Here is a 19,092-nt window from a genome sequence, read left to right as displayed (position 1 = left end):
CCTGGAGGTGTCTTTTCTGGCAAATGAAAGGAGTGTAATACCTGTGCTGTAGAGGACATGACATCATCAGCTCCTACAATTGTATGCAGGAATTAAAAGATGCCCAACAGAAAAGAAAGAAGCAGTTACTATTAGACTAAAGGCAAACTTATAAAAACCCCAAACGTTCCCTCTAACTTCATAACCTCAAACTAATAGAAATTATTAGATTCTTAGAAGTATCTAAACTTAGGTGTGAAATAAAAATAAAAAATTGAAACTGGACTTGGTAGCTGGGTAAGGTGGCAGCTATAATCCCAACATCTTGGGAGGCTGAGGCTGAGGAGAATAATGAGTTCAAAGGTAGCCTCAGCAACTTATTGAGGCCCTAAGCAACTAAGCAAGAACTTGTCTCTAAATATAATATAAAAAAAGGTTGGGGGATGTGGCTCAGCGATTGAGTGTCTCTGGGTTCAATCCCCAGTACAAAAGAGAGAGAGAGAGAGAGAGAAGAAAAATAGCTTAAAATTGTTTAAGAAGATGAATTTAAAACAATTTGAAAGGTTTTTTTTTTTTACAGTTTTTCTAAACCTAGAAGTCTATTACTTCTTTGGAGGGCACTAGCAAATGGAAGAATATAAATTAAAACTAAATTGTGTGTTCTATGAGTCAGTCACTAGTGTGTTACCCTGTGAAGTTATTCTTAAACACTAATTTTCTATAAGTAAAATGAGAAGAGAATATTTATATAGCATGGTTGTTATAATTATATAGCATGCCAAATTTAACTTATGCACCACATTGTTTCATCAAAATCATGAGGAAACTTGTTTGTTTCCTTTCCCAACCCTTTTGCTGCATACATGTCACTCCCTTTATTCACATGAAAAGGTAATAGGTTTTGAATATTTTCAACCAACAAAAAATGGGGAAAATATTTTTAACAATTCCAAATGACAGAGTAAAGCTATAAGGAAATATTATTTTGAATGTTTTAAGAAAATAAAAACATTCTTATATGAAAAATAAAGTTATATAATACCCACAGTCTTTTATGAAGACTCCTGAAGCCATAAAAATAGCTTCAAATAATACATAGCACAATCTACAGTGAAGTCCTCAGTCTAAGGTTCTAGTTTAACTCACATTTGTATTTTTTTAACTTAATAAAAAACATTTGTATTTTTTTTTCTAGTGGTTAGAAAATAAATTTATGTGAGTTGTAAAGAAACCCAGAAGAGACTGAGGTAACCCATTTTGCAGTGTGTATTCAATCCTGTTAATGATACAATGAAAAATGACATTAAAATCTCCTGAGAACTCATAACATAATGAATTTCATGTTTTATTTTTATAAAATACTCAAAGCAAATAAGTTAGCAATATGGTAAAAACATAACTTAATATAAACAGTCTAATGGAAAATAGGGGTGTAGCAGAATGAAGGGGTCCAAATACATGAACTGACAGCAAATTTAATTCAATAGTAGTATTTAAAGTATCTGGAAGAAGAAATGATCTGAGTATTGTTCTGTCAGTCATTCTAGGAATACTATTTTTCTTAATTGTTATTTGATGGCTATTAGTGAATATCAGCAGAATTTGAAGTTAGGTCTCTGATAGTTTCTGTAGTACAGAGACTTTGTCTCTAATTAAGAGCAGATCCATATACCTAAAACCATCAAATGAGCTGAGAATTCTCTGGAGAGTTATAGCACAAGATCATTTAGTAGATGAGTGATGAGATACAGCACCTTTACCCTTTAGATCACAAGGTCACTTGTAAGCTTGGATGCAGACAACAGGGATCACTGGTCAATACCCTGCAAGAGGTGAAATGGATTGCTCATTTCCATTCAATTTTATTATCATTTGGTAGTTCTTTGGTATCAAATATAGATCCAATGAGTGACCTTTTACCACTAAAATTCACTTACTTTGACTAGGATCAAGAATCAAGATGGGATTTTTAAACTATAGAAGCAAAAGCCAAAAGTAAGCAAAACAAAAAACTGTGAATGCCATTATTCTAGTTGTGTTTTCGACATCAAGATAGTCTGTTCATCTACTGCTACTAAATCTAAGGAAACAAATTCAAAATGGTACATTAAATAGAAATATTTTACTTGTATTTTTCTGAATTACTATTCCATTATAAGTCAAAGCTATTTGTTTCTGTATTTTCTGGGTAAAGAGCTACAATGTCTTTTTTAAATTAAAATTAATTAATTAATTTCTTTTTTTGTACTTAAAACCATGTTTGTAGTGCAAAAATTATGTGTTTCCATTACCCTTTTGGCTAACTAATAGATGCCTGGATTTTTGTGCTGGACCCTTGTGTTTTTACTAATGCCAGGTTTATGGATTTTTTGACTTTGAAGTTCACATTCCAGTCAGTTGGGCTGATTCCCATGTGTTTTAATTTAAATAACCCCATATTATATGCTGTCTAGTAGGACAACAGTATGCACATAGAAATGAATAGCAATGATGGGGAGGTATTAATATTAAGTAGTTAGTTAGCAAGTCAGGGAAAATTAGGTCTTGTTTCAAAACTTGATATCCTGTGTTTAGAACTAGGTACAAGAACACATATTTACAATAACACAGGAACCAAATGGGAGCAGGTTTCCAATTTTCTGATTCTTGAAAAAAAAATTCTATGATGTTTATTTAGCAGGAACCTAATGCCTGGCAAAGAAGTTGACAAAAGATTAATTACACATGTATCTAATCTTTAAATAACATGTAAATGACCATTAAAAAATTGATATCCAGTAATATTCCTGGTTTCCTTTGTAATCCCACCATCATCTAAGAGAGAGTGCCTTGCATTGACTGAAGGTTTAGATTATTACTAAATGTGAGGATAAATGAATAAACTCTTATAACTTAACATATATTTGTCTAAGGTACATGATAAGGAATTTTGCAAATGAAAGAGATTAATAGAATCCTAGGAATCAGAGATTTGCTGGAGAAATGAAATCATACATCTCACGAAGCACCTCTACTAAAAAAATAAATAAACCTAGAAAACTCTTTTGATCAATTTAGTTCTCTGTGCACTACAGCAAAGATATATGTGTGTTTTATATGATACTATTTTAATTTATTTTCATGTGACTCATTTTTCTTCATCTATTTTTCAGTGGTACACACAACCTCTAGAAAATTAGTGCTGAAAATAGATAAGGTGACATTCTAATTATTCATTCTATTAGTTGGTGTCAGTGGCAGAGTTCTAAGAACAAAATTTAAAGCAAGGTTCTTTACGATTATTTAGGCTTCCTTTTTTGTTATTATAATCATTGAGATTAATTTCAAGTAATGATGCAGTTGAAGGTGTTTATAAATACCGTAATTTTTAATAACTCATCCTGTGATGTATGAAAGACAGACACTATAAAGGTGTTTTTGTTTATTTATGTGCTTGTAAGTATACATTTGTATAAAATGTGACTCTCTGGATATGGCACAGTGGAAAAGAAGTATCACAAAATGTTTTCTCCATTTCCTATGTCCAGAACAAAATGTTAAGCTTTTTCCTTCAGCCTCCATAAACAACATTCCATAGTTCCCATTATCCATGTGAAGTTTCTCTTCAAAATCATGTGTATACTTCGGAAGGAAAATTGCTCATGGTTTTCTCATTGGGTTTTCCTGATAATAATTGTGGTTTTTTTTCCCATTTTCCCTTAGTTTTGTCAGAGGCCGTTCTACCACATCCATAGATCCATCCTAGCAGAGGTCACAGATCACAGAAAGCCTGCAGAAACAGGAAATCCAACTTCCTGAGTCCACCACAAAACACAGAAACCTGTTTCCTCTACACATCTCAAATTGGCAAAGTTCTGTTTTAGCACATTCAGTATAGAAGCAGCCATCCCAAAGGCTTGAAGGAATTTATCTTCAAATTTCACATGAATTTTTCTTTGTTGTTTTAATCTGTTGAAATGAAGGGCGCAAAGTTATTTTTCCTGCTTTCAAGTTTATGGAGTGGGGGCATGGGGCTTAACAACACTGAGCATTCTTGGACTACACCTGAGGATGAAAACTTCCAGAAGAATGTGGCCTTTTCTTCAGTAAATAAAAAACAAAGTCTCCGAATGCAATCAACCTCTCAGATCCCATCTGCTGAGAGAGTTACAACACCTGAAGCCAGAACTTCTGAAGAGAATCCTCTACAATCCTTGCCACCTCCCTCTGAGACAAGCACCCTCCCTGAAGGTATGAGAAACCCAACACTCACACCCACAGAGAAGACAGAAGAAGGGGTGGTGGGGCTTCAAAACCTTACCCTCCCAACTGAGTCCAGCATCAAGGTCAGCCCTGGAGCAGAGATGGTCATTCTTTCTAATTCCACCCTGAAATTTCTTCGGAGCTTTGCCAGAAAGTCAAATGAACAGGACATCTCTTTAAATTCAGTTAGAGGCATGGGAAATCGATCGCCAAGAGAAACGTACCTCAGCAGAGGAGACAGCCCTCAAAGTCAACGATCCAGCTATCAAAAATCAAGTTTTGAAACAACTAGAGGAAAGTAAGGAACACTTTTTTATTTTTTTCTGTGTCTGACTATAAATTCTATAAGATTATAAGCTAACTTTTTGCTTGAACTACCTCACTCTCAGAAAATTATTTCAAGTTCAAGATAAAATCAGATCATAATTGTAATCCCACCATTACAATTTTTACCTTACCTAGTCGAGAAAAGATGAACAAGTAAAATGCAACAATTTTGTTTTATCTGATATAATCAAAATCACTTTTTTATTCAATTATGCAAATATTGTTAACTTGGAATAGTCACTATCAAAGTAACAACATGATGGCTATTAGATTTTTATTTAGTGTTAGTTGTGTTCAGAACTACATCCACAACTTGAAAGAAAAACATTTTTTTAATGGAGACATAAACAGATGTGAAAATTAAAATAGGAGAATTGTAGAAAATATGCAGTAATCAATCATCAGACCAAACCAACTAAGTTACAATGTGCAAAAATACTTTTTATATAATTAGGCTGAGGTTGTAATTCTAGCTCTAGGGCTGTCACAACCCATGACTTGGAGTAAATCAACTGATCTTCCTAAGTTTTAATTTCCTCAAATGTAAAAAAAGATATCATAGGGGAATGCAGATAAAAGTATAATTTTATGGGTTTATCATCCAGATTCAAAATAATGAAATATGCTTATACAAATAATTCTCACAGGAAAGGTTCTCAACAAATCATATTTCGCATTGTTATCATATTGTGTTCATTGTCATGAATGTGATAAATTAGAAAAGACTACTTATGTGTTGACTTTAAATTAAAGTTAGTCCAGTGTCAATTGCTGAAGTGAAATAATAAAACCAAATATTGTTAGAGAGGGCTTTCAAATGAACTGAAAACCAAACAAAAACAAAGAAAAAACAGTTCTGGCTAAGTTAGTGTTTTATTCCTTTTAACGCTCATAGTCACCAATGTGTTTGGAATACTGGAAGCTGAGGGTTACAAAATTAAACTTGTAAAATACTTTTACCTGTAATAAAATGATTTCAATACACCAAACATGCTTGGGATCTAAATTAAGTTTCTTTCTAATAATATTTAAAAAATCAAAAGTAAAATAGTAGTTGGCACCTGATACATGAGGACATTTGTTCAAGCTGGTGCTGATACAAAGGTGAGAAGCAAGACACTGGGAAGAATACAAACCAATGAATTTGTGAATAAGTATTTCTTATTATTTGAGACAAATTTTTCACCATATCCTAAAGGTTATGCAATTTGTAAAAATATACATGTATATCTGATTTTAATTAAAACTTTATTTACTTAGAATTTATTTACTTGAAATTTTTAATGTAAAATCAATACTACAGATTACAAAATGCTCAATGTGGAATGAGTAAGTTTTGTCTATAAGAGAGAGTTAACAAACATGTATTAATCTTGTTTATTTTTGGAAACAGCAGAATTGTGCCTATTAAATATTAATGACATATATCACTGAGAGCATATAGGGGCGTATTTTCAGTGATAGCAAAATCTTTGTGCTTACTAAGTGCATAATAAATATTTAAGAATATTAAATGTGAAATATGTGGATCAAATTGTGAATATGAAGAAGACTCTTTCCCAAAGATATATTATTTTTCCATGGCAAAGTATGGTTGATTTGTTATAAACTCTTCTTCCTTTTTTTCCCATCCTATCATTCTTGGAATGTTATAGTAGTTCTTAGTAAGGAGAATACTTCTATCTATGACAACTTCCTTTCTACATGGTTATTCTGGTGCATTTTTTGCATCATCATGCATTTTCCCTCATTTTAGCACTGCAGAACTCTTAGCTACAACAGAGCTATGGTTTCCTGTGTGGCAGAGTGGGTGTTAATCAGTGACCAAGCACTTTGAAATGGTTGAGGAATAAAAGAAGAAATTAGGACTAGTGTATTTATATGTTAAACATATATTGGCTAAACACCTAATCTGACTCCAGTGCTATGGTTATGCTAGGAGTCAATAGTAAACAAATCACTTACATGTCCTGTGGGAGGGGTGAGAGGAAAAAAAAACAACAAATCACAAATGCTGATGTTGAATCAAATAGCAATAACATTCTGAATGAAGCTACTAAGTGTGTAACAGGTAAACGAACAGCCTGCCATTCTTTAACAGGGTCAGTGAGTCTGGCCTGAGAGGACAATAAGTACAATGAAGTGTTGATGCAATCCAACTTCCCTAGCTTCTCCCATATTTCCCAACCCCTGCACACATGCATCTCAATCTTCATCATTTCAGTAAGTGATTAATTCCATAATTGTAGAATTTAGGTATATCCTTTACATTTTTCTCTCCTTTTAAAAAAATCTAATCTATAAAGTCTTTTAGGCCCGTCAATATTTCCCAAATCCCTCAACTTCTCTCCAACTTTGCTACCACCATTCTATTCCCATCTACCATCATTTACCAATAATTTTCTAACTGGTCCATATCCTTCCACACTTGCCTTCCATGATCTATGCCCCATGCAAGTGAGAGATCTTTTAGACATTTAAGTCAGATTAACGCATTTCATTGGATGTAAGACTTCATCGTTGTGACACTTAGGTATTAATAAGAAGGAAAAAGATGACATCACACTTTATTTCTTAGAATTCTTAGATTTATTTATCTTTTAGACTTAGAAATTTTTATCTCATTATTCTTTTATGAACTTGAAAATACAAGTGAAACTGGTTAAGGTATTTATAAGGCAATGGCACTAACTACTGTCTGACCAATTGTGACTGAAGAGTATCACTGATTTCAGAATACATTCTGGATTCACAGAAATGTATGTCTTCAAATCTGTGAAATCTGGTATTTCACTGACCATCACACTCCAAACTCAGGACGCTGGATTTCTCTGGGCACACTGGCCTTCCCTCTGCTTACTGAACAGGTCAAGTTAATATGCATCTCTAAAAAAGCTCCTGTTATTTATTTATTTATTTATTTATTTATTTATTTATTTATTTATTTATTTATTTATTTACTAGAATGCTCTTCCTTCAGCATTTAGATTGAGGGACTCCTTTTCATTTGCAACTTCAGATTTAATGTCACCTCCTCAAAGAGACCTTCTCTGAATAACTGATGTAAAGTTATCTATCCTCTTGCAGATTACCTCAATCTTGTGACCCTTTTTTCTCCTTCATTGCACTTATTTAAAATTAATTGGTCTATGTCTTTCCACAATAGAATATACATTTCACTAACACAGGAAATTTGCCCATCATATTATTCTATTTACTGCCCAGAGTAGTGGCTGGTTTGCAGAAATAATTCAATAAAGCTGTGTGGAAGCCCAGTGCAAGAGGCTGAGGCAAGAGGATCTCAAGTTCAAAGCCAGTCTCAGCAAAAATGAGGCACTAAGAAATTCAGTGAGACCCTGTGGTCCAGTGGTCGAGTGCCCAGAGTTTAATCCCCAGTACCACTGCCCCCTCCCCCAAAAAAACAAATTGTGTGGAAAAACAGGTTTTGGATGGGTTTGAAACTCAGGAGGAAGATCAAGAATCTGGGAAAGGGTTAGTATAGAAATACATTAAGTTATGGATATGGATGATGCTGAAGGTTCTATAATCATGATCAGAGAAATTCTAATATTTGGTGGAATAAGGGCAGCAGGTACCAGGGCAATAAGCCCTTAAATGGAATGGCCCATGGAACAAAGAAAAAAAATATTTTAGGAAGGGAGGCAAGTTATCAACAGTGTATAATGCTGCTGAAAAGGGCAGGAAAATGAAGACCAAAAATATCCACTACTACAGTGACATGAAGCTTAATAGAGAAGTGAGCTCTGTGCTCAGGCCCAAGTGAATGGAGCTATGCAGGAAGGTGGACAAAAGAGAGGGCAGTTACAGACAGCTCTGTTGGGGTTTTTACTTTTTATTTTCATTTTGTTTTGTTTTTAATGAAACAGAGAAGAAAGAGATCAGAAATTAAGATTAGTGCCAGGGGAGGTGGAGTGTACCTATAATCCGAGCAGCTCCAGAGACTGAGACAGGAGGATCAAGAGTTTAAAGCCATATCATATTTCACACTTTGATTCAAGTGGGTTATGAACTCCCATTTTTACCCCGTATACAGATTGCAGAATCACATCAGTTACACATCCACTAATTTACATATTGTCATACTAGTGTCTGTTGTATTCTGCTGCCTTTCCTATCCTCTACTATCCCCCCTTCCCTCCCCTCCCCTCCCCTCTTCTCTCTCTACCCCAACTATAGTAATTCATTTCTCCCCCTTGTTTTTTTTAACCTAAACAATAAACAACCATTGCTATTAAAAAAAAAAAAAAGAGTTTAAAGCCATTTGTAGATAAATGGATGGAGTTAGAGAAGATAATGCTAAGTGAAGTTAGCAATCCCAAAAAAACAAATGCTGAATGTTTTCCTTATTATAAGGAGGCTGATTCATAGTGGGGTAGGGAGCGCGAGCATGGGAGGAATAGATTAACTCTATGTAAGGCAGAGGGGTTGGAGGGGAGGGGAGGGGGCAGGGTTATTAATGATGGTGGAATGTGATGATCATTATTGTCCAAAGTACATGTATAAAGACACGAATTGGTGTGAATATACTGTGTATACAACCAGAGATATGAAAAATTGTGCTCTATATGTGTAATAAGAAATGTAATGCATTCCGTTGTCATATATAATAAAAAATTAATTAATTAACAAATAAAAGAGTTCAAAGCTAGCCTCAGCAAAAACAAGGCACTAAGCAACTCAGTGAGACCCTGTCTCTAAATAAAATGCAAAAATGTGGCTTAGTGGTTAAGTGCCCCTGAGTTCAATCCCCAATGCCAAAAAGAAAAAGAAAAGAAAAAGAAATTAAGGTTGGTTCAGTTTCTATTTTTTGTATCTTATTCTTTCCTTATTTTATTTCATATACATCTGGGGTCAAAATGTTTATGAAAAAATAAAAATTGAAAATGCAGGTAAAAACAAAATGTTTTTTGATGAATGTAATGACAACTTCTTTTAAAATTTTGTTCATAGTATTCTTTTTCTATAAACTATATAACTTGTTTATTTACAAAGAGGAGGCTTACGTTGAATGAGTTGCAACTTCTAATATAATATTTCAAAAGATATTCTTCATATCTTTTATTATTTGTAATTTAAGAAATTAATACCGCATTTAAAAATTATCTTGAATTATACAACCAAATCATTAAACCATCAAATTAATATATTTTTCCAAACATTTTATATATATAAACATTATGTATATTCCATATATTTTTTTGCATTAATCATTTACTTTATTATATTACTTTGCCATTTCTGTTCACTGTTTTTACTGAATATATAGACCTATATTGTATTTTATTTGCTAGAATATAACAAGTCCTTAGTCCAGGTAAATTTTTGTATTTCAACACCTTCTGCTTTTCTGATTATAAAACTATAATTTTTAAAATTCATTATTTATGGGGAAATGCTAAGAGGGACAGTTTGCAGGAACAACCGATTAAACATAAGAATTAAGCATCACACAAATGTTAGCCTGCTTTGTGGTCTGCACCCTGGGAAAGCCTGACACCTACTGGAATAAAAACAGTTTACAATGCCCTGAGAGTTCGAAGAAAAGAGATTAAAATAAAATAAAGTGAAATAAAGAAAATGTATGAAAAAATTTATATTTAAGGTTAAACTTAATACTCATTATTTTAAAAGAGGTATATATTATACCTAAAAAATTCAGTGTACCACTTTTTAAAGAGTACTAACTTTAACTTTAAAACTTGGAAAATAGTTTGGATTAAAAAAAAAAAATCTTAGGTATTTCCTGCGATGGGAACACATCCAGCTCATTCTCCTATTATTTTACACTGAGAATATTGTAGAAAGACAATATAATTTGTGTGTCTTGTGGCTTCATATACTCGTTTATCACTGGAAACTCATCACCACCCTGTGCCCACTACAGAAAGAAAATTAATGATGCCTGAAAAAGACTTTGATTACAAAAGTTGGTATATAAAAACATGTTTCTTCTTGAAACCTGAATAACTATAAAATTAAAGTACCAAAAATTCCCCACGATCTGAGCTTTGCATGGTTCACTTCTGAAATGTTTTAAAATATTAATTCATTTACATTATTCTTTTATAAAACTAATATTTTTATCTAAGCTTAAATACTATAAAGAATTTTGAAAAGAAAAAGCTATAACTTCAGAAAGGTACACTGAAGGAAAATAAAGGACAAATTATTATTTTTATCTGAAAATAAAACTTCTACTTTTTTGAGGGGGTGCATACCAGAGATTGAACTCAGGGGCACTCTACCACTAAGCTACATCCCCAGCCCTATTTTGTATTTTATTTAGAGACAAGGTCTCACTGAACTGCTTAGTGCCTCACAGTTGCTAAGGCTCGCTTTAAATTCTCCATCCTCCTGTCTCAGCCTCTTGAGCTGCTAGGATTACAGGCATGTGCCAGTGTGCCCAGAAAAATTTCCATTTTCTTAAGGAAATAATATTGAATTGAACTAGTCTTTTAGACTATTAGCCAGAAAAAAAGATATATAAAGACCAGTGAGTGCTTTATTTAAATGTGATTTGCTTATGGAGAATCTTTTACTAAATGTGAATCCTTATTTCCATTGCTATTATTCATATTGCATATATTTCCCCTTGAACTACATTCTAATTTAGGACTACTGAGCTACACGTAAATTTTAGTCTCTAACATTAATAGTTTGTTGAAGAATTTCTCTTTTAAGTGTGATTTTTAAAATTCCAATAAACTATTCTGTAACACTTTGAAAATGTTTATGTTCATAGCTTCTTAAGTCTAAAGAGACACTTTGAATACTATATTTCTCCTGAGAGCTAAGCTTCATCATTGTAATTGAACACAAATGATGATATACTTCTGTATTTTTCGGGGAATTATTATTGACTTAAAGCATACAAACAATTATGGTTAAGATGAATTTGTCATATCATTAAAAAAGTAAAAATGGAGCCATGAGGCAAGAAAAAAAAGGGGGAAAGTATATATTCTTCAGAAAAAAATCCCACTTACCCACTTATCTCACTTAAATATCTTGAGTCATTTAATTATTTGCACAAGTGGTGATGGCAGCAAGTGTTTTACATATTTTTTTATTTATATGTGACAGCGGAATGCATTACAATTCTTATTAAACATATAGAGCACAATTTTTCATATCTCTGGTTGTATACACAGTATATTCACACCAACTCATGTCTTCATACCTGTACTTTGGATAATAATGATCATCACATTCCACCATCATTTCTAACCCCATGCCCCCTCCCTTCCCCTCCAATCCCTCTGCCCTATCTAGAGTTTATCTATTTTTCCCATGATCCCTCTCCCTACCCCACTATGAATCAGCCTTCTTATATAGGAGAAAGCGTTCTACATTTGATTTTTTGGGATTGGCTAACTTCACTTAGCATTATCCTTTCTAACTCCATCCATTTACCTGCAAATGCTATGGTTTTATTCTCTTTTATTGCTGAGTGAAATACCATTGTGTATATATGCCACATTTTTTTTTATCCATTCATCTATTAAAGGTTGGTTCCACAGTTTAGCTATTATGAATTGTGCTGCTATAAACATTGATGTGGCTGTGTCCCTGTAGTATGCTGTTTTTAAGTCCTTTGGGTATAGACTGAGGAGAAGGTCTTTTACATATATTAACATATTTAGTTTCATAATAATTTTGTGAGGTACGGAAGATTATATTTACTTACAGATTAAGAGATTCATTTCACAGACAAAGAAATGGCTAACAGGTTGTGGAGGCAAGCTGTAGAAGCCGTCAGCCTATCTCCGGCATCCAGTTTTGTCACATGCCCCTATTAACAGGTCAACAACTATGTTACATGACTCCATTCAGGGAAACTTTTTATTATCTTCTTTTGCTTACTCCTCTGTCACCACCCAGATCCTCTCTCTTCCTGATGTATTCTGATATAGAAAAAAACAAACTCAATGCAGAAATGAATTTTCTTCCTTATTTGCTCTCTCAGCGTGTAAAGTAAAAACAAAGCAAGAAATCTTGTCCAGCAAGCAGCAGTCTTTCATCATCAGAAATGACCTTCTAACTCTGACTCACAGAGGTGGAAATAGCAAGTACTTATGACAGCTCTGATGTCAGGGGAAATCCCTCATCTTCCCTCCTTCCCTATCCCTTTTTACCCCTTTTTGGCTCTTTTTTCTTCCTTTTGTCTTTCACAAAAGACAAATTGATTTTACTTCTAAGACATACAGCACTGTCATTTTATGATCTTGCTAGTAGTTATAGTCAAACTTAGTTAAGTATTTCCATGTACTAATAATCTTGTAATTTAAAAATAGGGCTCTGCATGAGATAGATTAGTGGAAATATGAATGGGTTATTTTCTTGTGAAGGGTTAATTAATATTTTCCTCTCTAAATCCCACCAGAGACCTAATTTTTTCCTAAGGCATGTATGAATGATTAATACATGTATATGTTATTATCATTTGTAATTTGTATTCATCTGTGAGTCCAAAGTAAGGAAAGGTCACTTATAATCTTACACTTTCTCCAGGCAGGGATGCCTAGGTGGGTAATTAGATGAGGTAAGGAGGTTGCTAACCAAGTTACCAGGTAAGCCTATTTCTTTGAAAATATCACTTTTCACAAACAGCAGTGTTTGTCTTGTATTGTCTCATTTTCCTCTTGTTCCCCTTTGGATTTCTAAATTTATCTTAATAAGAGGATGATAGATTCCTTAACCTATTTTCTCCAACTTCTAAGGGGAAAAAAATACACGTGCGCGCGTGCACACACACACACACACACACACACAAATACTAGTATTGGCTGGGTTTATGGTAGAGACTTTTCTGGTTTAACTTGAACACCTTCAGGATTTGATGCTTTTATACTATGTGTCAAATCAAGTCACAGATAATGAAATATGAAAGTTTAAACATTTAGTCTCTTAAGAATTGGATAATAAGGAATTAAGTAATGTGTGTTATAACTGACCAATGTTAATCCTTGGACTGTTGAACCTTTATTTTTAAGGAAAATATCCTTGGTCATTATTTAAAGACATCCTTGCTGCTTTAGTCCACTCCCATTCAGAATAAGAATTGTTACATCTGGATTGTGATCTGATGAGTTAGTGGAAGTTTTTCTTAATTTAATCTTTTCACTACCCCCTGAAAGATTGCCTCTAAAAGGTCAAAATCAAAAGTACAGTAGATTTTTTACAATGCCCTTTCTTAGTTCATTATACAGAGACTTCCACTTTGACAAGTCATCACAGAACCCTTTTCCCACTTTCTGTTTTATGTACTCCACAAGCTAGGTTTGTACACACAACCAAAGAAATCTGCTTTTCCCTGGACCAAACATTTTACCTACTAACTTGGAAAATCCAAAAAATCAATACAAGCTTTTTTCAGTACATGCTGCTGCACAAAAGCAACAGAGTTATTACCCTTAAAGAGAATCCCAAATGCAGCCTGCTGGATGGAGGGTTATGACCCCATGGACAGCTAAACACTTCAAAGTCACTGCTCTCTATTCACCATAATCAGTCTGGAAAGGTACACAAGATATCCAGGTTGCAGCAAAATACTTGTCTGGGCTCGTTGCATTTGCCTTTAAATTACCTATCACCATTTTTGCCATGCTTAATTTTGTCTTTTTAAACCTACATTTTCAGATAATTTGGTTTTAAAATTATATTTACATTTTTAAGCATTCCTTGGTGAGCTTATTTCATCAGTAGCATAAACCTAATTATGAGTCACACCAGGGGTTCTTTTGCTGTGGATAGCTCTTTGAATTTATGCTGGATCAAAGATTGCTGGGCCATGAGCAATAAGCTGATCTGCTGCCTTGCCTCCTTAACGATTTTGGTCATGAGACTGTTTTACTATTTAGTATTTTAAAAGATTTTTGCAGGTGACACAGCCATTTTATTTTCACAGAATAAAACATACATTTTTTTACTTTAAAAAATTCTTCTTATTATACATGACAGCAGAGTATATTTTAACATATTATACATATATGGAGAATAATTCCTCATTCTTTGGGTTGTACATGATGTGGAACCTCATTGGTCATGTAATCCTATATGCACACAGGATAGTAATGTCCAATTCATTCAACGCATCATTTCTATTCCCATTTCCCCTCCATTCCTTTCATTCATGAGACCTTAGGACTCCTAACTTTGCTATCCCTTCCCAACCTCCCTAGTCATTTGCTAAGTATTCATGTTACACACAATCCCACTGTACTTTTGTTAAAATTGTGTCAGTGATTAAAATCATCACTGGCTCTAAATAAAATACAAAATAGGGCTGGGGAAGTGGCTCAGTGGTTGAGTGTCCCTGAGTTCAATCCCTAGTACCAAAAAAAAAAAAAAAAAAAAAAAGGATCATCATTGGATTTGCATGATAAATTTAATTATTCTTTTGGAGATTCCTTTGTTATAGTTATGTTAATTTATAAACCTATGTTTTCATTTCTTGCTTTTCCCAGTTCTTTGTTTTGAGATATTTTTGCCTTAGGTATCACTATGCTTTAGCAAAATATGCCCAAATATCTATCTATCTCTCTCTCTCTCTCTCTCTCTCTCTCTCTCTCTCTCTCTCTCTTTGAATACTTAAAACATCTCATTCAAAAAAAAAAAAAAACCTTCCACAAGTTTTATGGTACTCAATTTTTCTGCTTTGGAAGAATTCCTTAGATGAGCTCAATATGGAATGATTAAATCAAGATAATTAACATAGCCGCTTTTTTTCTTTTCATATGGTATTTTTGGAATTTTAATATGATGTACTTAAGTAAGGTTTTACTTTCATTTATCCTTTAGGCATTCATTGAGCTTCTTAGATATGAGGTTGATTTTTTAAAATCAAATTTACAAAAAAAATTTCATTCTTATTCATGAAATATTTATTCTGTCACAATCTATCTCCTAGGCTCCTAAAACTCTAACTATGCAATCTTAGGCCAAATTCTGTTAAGCATATCCAGTCAATTTTTAGTTCATAAAGTCTATGTTTCTTGTTCTATTAAATGTTTAACTGTTTTAGTCACTGGTTGCTAATTCTAACACCCGTGTCATCTCTGTTTCTACTATTTACTGGAGTTTTACTCTATGTATTGGTCTTATATTCCTGCTTCTCACATCTAGCTTTGTTTACTGCTTCTTGCTTGGCACTGTGGACTATTATTCAAGTGTCTCAGTTTTTTTGTTTGCAAGCATTGATGCATTTTGAAAGCTCTATTGAACATGGAGCTCATATTAAGCTTTCCCACTCTTTCAAGAATCATATGACTGTATCATCTGCTGTCCAGCATCTGAAACTATTGCTTTATATGTCTTGGCTAGATTGAATTATTAACATAGGCAAGTATAACCAATGTTCTGCTAGAGCTAGAAACAACTCTTTGAAGTTCATAATTTTAGTCAATTATTTAAAATTTATAAAATAAAATGACTTAAATTCTCATGTAAAACAAAGACTTATTGCTAAATAAACATTTAATTTATAGATTTATTTGAAGAGATTCAACATGTTTATTTTGGCTTTCCCCATCAACTGATGATTAGATTTTCATTTTAGCCTTTCAATACATTTAAAATATTTATAGATTAAATTTTATACTATTTTTGGTGAATTGAGTCTGAAGTTCATTATCCTTGTTACTTTTTGCTGTTGCCAATGATGTCTTCTTTGAATTTGTGGTTGGTACAAAGAAATGTAATTGATCTTCAAGTCATGGGGGAAATAAATTGATTAGCTATTATAAATTTTTATATTAAACTTGAATACACTGCGGACCTCTTATTAATTATAATAGTTTGCATCTAGAATATTGTATTTTCTTTACAATCAAAACATCTTCTGAGCTGGATATGGTAGTATATGCCTGTAATCCTGGGGGCTTGGGAGTCTGAGGCAGGAGGATTGAAAGTTCAAAGCCAGCCTAAGCAACGTAGTGAGGCCCTAAGCAACTTAGCAAATCCTGTCTCTAAATGAAATATTAAAAAGGGATGGGGATGTGGCTCTGTGGTTGAGCTCCCCTGGGTTAAATCCCTAGTACCACACACAAAAAAAATATATTCCGTTAATAACAGGTGGGTTTTTTTTCTATTTTTGTTCTTTATCATTATTCAGTTTATTTAATTTTCCCTTATTGCACATTATCCAAACTAATAGACCTAGATCTGAGTATCCTATCTCAGTACTGAAATGTAGTAATCAGTCTATTCTGTCTAATATCTACATATCCTAAAGCTAGATATGATTGTTAAGACAGCTAAACTACAATACTTGCAGAAGTAGATATAGGCACATGAATATAGTTTTGATGGAAAAGATACTTGCTGACAGTGATCTTTATAATGATACTGATTTATCCCCTAGAAACTGGTGTGCTTATGTACATACCAGATTATCTCCCACGGTGATACTGGACAACCAGGTCACTTATGTTCCTGGTGGAAGAGGACCCTGCAGCCGGACCATTGGATCCTGTCCTTACACGTATGTAATGTTTCTTGAAAACACAGCTTGCGCTATTATTATTATGACTAAGAATATGCAAAGTTAGTCATCTCATGCATTTATGTGTAATAGGGTCAAAGAAGGGCCATCACATTAGACCTTCAGTAAGTTAAAATGCAAATCTTAATAATACTTATGTCATATGATTTTAAAATCTCATGAGATAATGCAGTAATATACTTGACCTAGAGCCCGGTGCATTGTGAATATTTAATAAATGTTAACACGCTTCTTTCTATTCTTATAGTCATATCACTTTCATTCTATATTCTGACCAACAATGCTATCTTTATGAAATAAAAATCCAATTTTGAAGATTTATTTATTATTTCTTCATACTAGCTCAGAGAGGATTCTGTACATACCATATTTCACCGCATAATCATTGCAGATTTTATGCGAAGTTATTTTGTGAAAAGAAGTAGGCTGCGACCATTATGTGAAGCTTTAAAAAAATTGTGCCAGTATTACTTTAAAAAAATTATTTCTACACTATCTTTTGTTTAAGATAAGGATCCATAGAATACTTGTGAATATACATTAATGCAGTGGTGACTATGATACAATGCAATACGGTAACTTGGCACATATTCTAAAATTTAAAAAGCAATTGCAATTATGTATGGTAAAGCAGTTAAGTGGGGCCTTTCTTCTTGTGTCTATTTTAATGACCCATGTTATTTAGTTTTTTTTTTTTTAATTTATGTCATTGCCCTAAAATGTAGGGCTGAGCACTTGATAAATTCTCTGAATTCATGTAGTCACAGTAGCTCAGCTGGAGATGTTCCTGAAGAGTCTGCAATAAAAAATTGAATTGCTATTCAGGCCATGATGGCTAATGTTATGCAGATTGTGATACAAATAACTCAGGAAATGAATCTGACACATCAGCAATCTGGAACAATGCACAGTAAGGGTACATAAAATCAAGGTGTTTCTTACTCCCATGGGGGATAGCTAAGGTTCATGGTCCAGAGAACTAAGCACATCTTAGAGATTTGAAAGAGCTGAGCTCCAGTTCTGCCTTCAGCATTTACTCACTTTGTGATAATTTCCTTGTGAATGTAAGACACAAAGAATGCATTGTTAATTCTTCAGTAATGAAAATATTACCACTGTAACCCCTATCATATTGTCCTTCTGGGTTCAAGGTGAGCTCTTTGTTATTTTTTCTCTTTAAATAAGCCAGAAATACTTATTTTTATTCTTATCTATCTTTTTTGTACTTTTGAATGGATCTCTCCATTCGTTCACTATTTCAGTACTTAAACAGTATTTGTCACCTTTTCTGTTATTATATCTGAGTTACATACAACAAATACTCAGTTTTCCAAATCAGCAAATCAAACCCAATGGTGATTAAATTAATTGTGTGAGCCTCTCCCTACAAACTTTGAACAAAGCCCATTTCCAAACTGGCTCACTTTCAATTTAGCTGTAGTGGTTGGACTGGATATGATATTTCACAGAACAGAGTTATTTACTAACTATAATTTATTGAAATTTTAGAGATGGAAATAAATCTTATAACTCCCTTTATAATTGAGGAATAACCTTGGACACTTAGAGTTACCTGAACATTGTATCACAACCCAAAACCACAGTCACTGAATGCTCAGTCTATTAGAATATGCTATCATCCACATATCCAAGGGCTTCTCATGCTCATGGATAGTAGCTAACAAATTCTAGGGTGTAAGCCTGGCCCACACAACATGGGTTAAAATTCCAGTTCTATCACTTTTAAATGTGGGACTCTGAGCAAGTTATTTTATCTCTCTGTTTTGAGGTTCCTCATCAGGAAATCAAGACAATAGTATTTTCATCATAAAAATAATATGAGGTTTGGGCAAGAAAATGTGTGACTATTTCATAGACCCATTTGATAAATATCATCTATGTATAAGAGTCATGGATAAGAATAATATGGCCAAATTGATTTTATGACTTATATCTACAGACATATAGTCTGCAATTTAGTAATTTAGTATCCATTCACTAACTATAGAGTGATTGTTGTA

At 33.3% G+C, this 19,092-nt stretch overlaps 1 protein-coding gene across 1 annotated transcript in view; it reads left to right on the top strand.

Annotated features, from left to right (window-relative positions):
- The first annotated feature begins 3,496 nt into the window (after positions 1-3,496).
- MMRN1 (multimerin 1) overlaps positions 3,497-19,092 on the top strand; it is a 57,297-nt gene continuing 41,701 nt past the window's right edge. The window contains exons 1-2 of the mRNA XM_081304691.1: positions 3,497-4,519; positions 16,931-17,050. Of these exons, the coding sequence (XP_081160817.1) occupies positions 3,936-4,519; positions 16,931-17,050 (704 nt within the window). The 5' untranslated portion in view covers positions 3,497-3,935. The remainder of the gene's footprint in view (positions 4,520-16,930; positions 17,051-19,092) is intronic.

This window comes from Spermophilus citellus (assembly GCF_964194105.1).
Source record: "Spermophilus citellus genome assembly, chromosome: 8".
NCBI classification, from domain to species: domain Eukaryota; kingdom Metazoa; phylum Chordata; class Mammalia; order Rodentia; family Sciuridae; genus Spermophilus; species Spermophilus citellus.
This window is presented reverse-complemented; position numbering and strand designations above follow the sequence as displayed.